The sequence below is a fragment of the Microtus pennsylvanicus genome, chromosome 12 (assembly GCF_037038515.1).
Source record: "Microtus pennsylvanicus isolate mMicPen1 chromosome 12, mMicPen1.hap1, whole genome shotgun sequence".
Taxonomy (NCBI): domain Eukaryota; kingdom Metazoa; phylum Chordata; class Mammalia; order Rodentia; family Cricetidae; genus Microtus; species Microtus pennsylvanicus.
Window position 1 is genome coordinate 59,300,916 of NC_134590.1, and position 4,639 is coordinate 59,305,554.

The following is a 4,639-nucleotide window of genomic DNA, read 5'->3' on the forward strand; positions in this document are numbered from 1 at the left end:
CTAATAAAGGAATGCTCCTCTGGAACTCGATAGGGTCCACGTCTTAGGGGGACCCAGCCGGACAGATGCCCACCGGGGTAAGTCGGGCGGAAAGGCTCCCCAGGTACCTCCGGCTCCGTTCTGCCCAGAGCACCCCCAGCCCGGGCGCGCCTTGGGACAGGAGCGCGGCCCAATGATTCTCTCCGGGCCCGCCCCCTCGCGCGCTGATTGGCCGCTGACGCGCTGGCCTTGCCTTATTAACAAGTTCTCAGGGGAGCGGCTGCGGACCCGGAGCCGGCGAGTGAGCCCGGGAACTCGGCCTGCGCGGCGCAGGGATCCAGGCCCAGCTCGCCCGAGCTGGCCTTTAGGGGAGCCGCGGGAGGCTCGCACGGGAGGATCGGCCGGGGCCAGGGTCCCGGGAGCTCGCAGAAGCCGGCCGCGCTCCCAGCCAGCCCGAAACCCATGCTCCAGGGCGGGCCCGAGCTGCGGCTGGAGTGGGGGTCCGGCTCTGCATGGCCCCAGCTGCTGCTATGACTTCTTTGCCACTCGGTGTCAAAGTGGAGGACTCCGCCTTCGGCAAGCCTGCAGGGGGAGGCGCTGGTCAAGCCCCCAGCGCTGCTGCGGCCACGGCGAGCACCATGGGCACAGATGAGGAGGGGGCTAAACCCAAAGTGACCGCTTCTCTCCTACCCTTCAGCGTGGAGGCCCTCATGGCTGATCACAGGAAGCCCGGGGCCAAGGAGAGCGTCCTGGTGGCCTCCGAGGGGGCTCAGGCAGCGGGTGGCTCCTTGCAGCACTTGGGTACCCGACCCGGGTCTCTGGGCGCCCCAGATGCGCCGTCCTCGCCGCGATCTCTAGGCCATTTCTCAGTCGGGGGACTCCTCAAGCTGCCAGAAGATGCTCTGGTGAAGGCCGAGAGCCCTGAGAAGCCAGACCGAACCCCGTGGATGCAGAGTCCCCGCTTCTCCCCGCCCCCAGCCAGTAAGTAGCCAGCCCAGAATGGAGAGCGAAGGGGCCAGGAGGGGGTGTGAGGCCCGAGGGCGCCAGGCCGCGCGCCGGCGCCGGCTTGTCTCGGGCGTCGGCGTACCTGCATCTGGGTACCTGGAGGCCGTGCAGAGGTTGCGTTGGTGGGGAGGAGGCCTTTTGAACCTCTTCCCACTCCCACCCAGGAAGAGGCATAGAGGCCTGGAGCTGGCAAACCTCTCAGTCCGTTTTCGCGGGCTCCTTGCCCTGGCGCAGTGCCGCTGAGCTTGTCAGTTCATTTGTAGCGCGCCGGTGTCTGTGCACCCTCTTATCCTCCCGGTACTTAGGACACCGAGGGTTCCCTGCTCCTCCACCTGACCCTAAGCTCAGTTACTTTACACCGATTTAGATGGGCCCAACGGTCAGTACGTTCTCTCTCTGCTGAGTTTCACTTTCTGGTAGTAGAGGCCGAAAACTCTAGCTCTCCATTAAAGAACCTCTCCAGGGGTTGCAGAGCTCTGCAAAATTCCTCCCCCACCCATCAAGTTCTAAGCATTTACTTGGTGTTCAGGACGGGTGGATGATTCGGTAAGAGGGGGACGGTCGTGGACAAGAGGAGGGGGCGGGGCAAGACAGCCAAAGGGGCTCCCCATTAATCGCTTTGCTAGCTCCCGAACGCGTTGGACCTGGCTTTCAAAGCCGACCCAGCAGCCAGCTGCGTGTGTTTAGGGATAGTCCTAAATCCTCGCGGCCCTCAGGCGTCTTTCCCTTGCGAACCCGCTCGAAGATATTTCAGGAGTACGGGAAATTCCCAAGTTTTCCTCGTTTCCTCCGATTATTTCGCACCACATAATAGCATTGCAAATTCAATGGCGTGATGCTGAGGAACGATTTTTATCTGGAGATTAAACGTCTTTGAAAAGACAGCCCCTCCCTGGGCCTAATGGTTGGCGAAGGTGGCCCAGAGCTGGGCTATTGCTGCTGACCAAAGTGACATTTCCCTATGAACCCTCCTTTATCTGGAGTGGCCTGGCGGCCAACTTCTTTCCGGACTTGCCGTAGCCTAAGCTGGGGAAGAAGGGGGATGTTAACTGGAAATTTCGTTTGACTCACATCCTAGTGGTCTGAGGGCCCAAAGGGTTATTATTATTTTTTTTAAGTGCCAAGAAATGCATAGTTGGGCAAAACCCGCATGGTGAGACGTCCTCAATTTCAATTCGTTTTCTTAAAGGAGAAGCTGCTGCAGAGGCAGTCTCCTCCTAGAGACTTAGGAATTTGATTTAGAACTTCACCCTTTAGGATCCCAAGCCAAGGCAGTCTCTAAGTGGGGTGTGTGTGTGTGTGTGTGTGTGTGTGTGTGTTGTTATCGGGGCAGGAGATTTGTTGTGGTTTGTTTTATCCTGCAGTGTTGTCGGGCATGGCAGGGATGATGGAGGATTGAGACCCAGCCTCCTCACTGGGCCTTGCCCTCCAAACAGTGGTAGCACTCTGCTAAGATTTAACTTTTACTGGGAAAGCTGAAAAAAAAAGACAAGTGGGCATCACCAGTTTCTTGAAAGTAAGCAATGTTGGTGAATCTATTACACACACACACACACACACACACACACACACACACACACACGCTTCGGGTGGTCGTAGAACCCAGACACTGTGTTTAGGAGAGGCTGTAGGGAAAACTGAGAGGATCACATCTAGATAAACAGGTGTGTGTGTTAGAATCGTTGCAGTGTGACCTCTTGGATGACTTTCTTCTTTTGAATGTCCCTAGAGCCCAGGAGAAGCATTGTTTGACAGAAAGTGTGGAATTTCAAGATCCATTCTTTGCAGGGATCTAGCAGTACACTTGGTGGGTACGAATATATGTATGCCTAGGGTATAAAGGCCGGTATGACCTGGGCTGGCCTAAGATATAAAAGCCCGTATGACCTGGGCTGGCCTAAGGCCCTCTAGATGTTTTATGCCTCCCGTTAGCATTCATCTTCCCTCTGTGCAGTGGTCCAGAAGAGGCCCCGGGTGGTCAAGGCTTGACTTTAAGGTAGGTTGGCACTGTCTCTGCCCAACTGTGTTCTAGCATTGGACGTGGCTAGATTTCATCTGGAATCTTAGTAGGCAAGAACTTCTGCCCTACTGTTTGTTCATGCAGATGGAGAAAATATTTTTCAAGTGCCCCATAGTACCCAGCTTAGAGGTGCTGGGAGTGGTTTCTGTTCCTTAGTAATACACTCTTAATTCCTTGCCTTTTTCCTCTCTCGGCCCCCTAGGGAGACTGAGTCCCCCGGCCTGCACCCTACGCAAGCACAAGACCAACCGCAAGCCGAGGACGCCCTTCACCACCGCGCAGCTACTGGCTCTGGAGCGCAAGTTCCGCCAGAAGCAGTATCTGTCCATTGCCGAGCGCGCCGAGTTCTCCAGTTCGCTCAGCCTCACCGAGACACAGGTGAAGATCTGGTTCCAGAACCGCCGCGCCAAGGCCAAGAGACTGCAGGAGGCTGAGCTGGAGAAGCTGAAGATGGCCGCAAAGCCCATGCTGCCGCCCGCTGCCTTCGGCCTCTCCTTCCCTCTCGGCGGCCCTGCAGCGGTAGCCGCGGCCGCGGGCGCCTCGCTCTACAGTGCCTCTGGCCCTTTCCAGCGCGCTGCGCTGCCCGTGGCGCCCGTGGGACTCTACACGGCCCATGTAGGCTACAGCATGTACCACCTGACATAGGAGGGTCCAGAGTCGCCTCTCTGTTGTGCCACTAGTCCCCTCTTCCCCTCCCCCCATGCCACCTCTTTTAGCAGCTGGAGTCCTTCCTTGGTATCTCCGCTGCCCAACACCGTCTGGTTCCTTCTCTTAAAATCCCTGCTACAGTTCCTCCAACTCTTCCTACAGTTTCTCCAAGTCTGATCCCATCTGGGGGGGAAAGGGTCTGGATTCTTCGAGGGAATCTAGATTTATACCCACGAGTTACAGATGTGGAAATTAAGGGCACGGAGGCCAAGAGATTTATTCGTGGTCCCCAGCAGAATTAGAGGTTGAAGGAGACTAGAGGCCAAAAGGACTAGAGGCCATGACTCCAACTGCTTCTGGTCCTGGAACCGGGCAGGACTTGCGCAGAGAAATTGCTGTTTGGTGCTTCAGGAAATGAACAGAGTCCTATAGAAAGCAAGGAGCCCAGCTCCTTCCACTGTCAAACTGCAAGAGCTTTAGCAGCAAAGCGTTGCTCTGAGCGGGCAGGGCACTTGCTGGTGCTTTACAAAGGTAGGTTGAAGAGAATTCCCAGGACCAGGGGAAAAAAAAGTAAAAAAACAAAATCTGTTTCTATTTAACAGTACATTTTCGTGGCTCTCAAACATCCCTTTTGAAGGGATCATGTGTACTATGTAATATACTGTATATTTGAAATTTTATTATCATTTATATTATAGCTATATTTGTTAAATAAATTAATTTTAAGCTACAAGCTATGAAGTCTGCGGATTGAGTTGTGTGATCTACTGTTTGTTCTTTCTCTTCACATATATAATTGCTTTCCAGTTTGGCAGTTTTACATCAGCAACTTTCAAAGGCGACAGGAAGATGTTCAGGAATCATCTTGGGGGGGTGATACACAGGAAAGATTTGCATTAACACAGTCAAATGGAGAATTGGAGCAATTATCTAGGGTAATCAGGCTCAATTTTCCCATTCACTTTAAGCTGAACTCAACACTTGCTC

The 4,639-nt window shown here is 54.6% G+C and overlaps 1 protein-coding gene across 1 annotated transcript; it reads left to right on the plus strand.

Annotated features, from left to right (window-relative positions):
- The first annotated feature begins 274 nt into the window (after positions 1-274).
- On the plus strand, positions 275-4,383 carry Msx1 (msh homeobox 1). The gene is made up of 2 exons (XM_075943712.1): positions 275-960; positions 3,207-4,383. The coding sequence occupies exons 1-2, from the start codon at positions 492-494 to the stop codon at positions 3,647-3,649; spliced, it is 912 nt and encodes a 303-aa protein (XP_075799827.1). The 5' UTR covers positions 275-491; the 3' UTR covers positions 3,650-4,383.
- Positions 4,384-4,639: the final 256 nt, after the last annotated feature.

Coding starts and splice junctions, on each gene's coding strand:
- Msx1 (XM_075943712.1), top strand. CDS start 492: ATGGCCCCAGCTGCTGCTATGACTTCTTTGCCACTCGGTGTCAAAGTG. Junction 961..3,206: donor CTTCTCCCCGCCCCCAGCCA/GTAAGTAGCCAG, acceptor TCGGCCCCCTAG/GGAGACTGAGTCCCCCGGCC.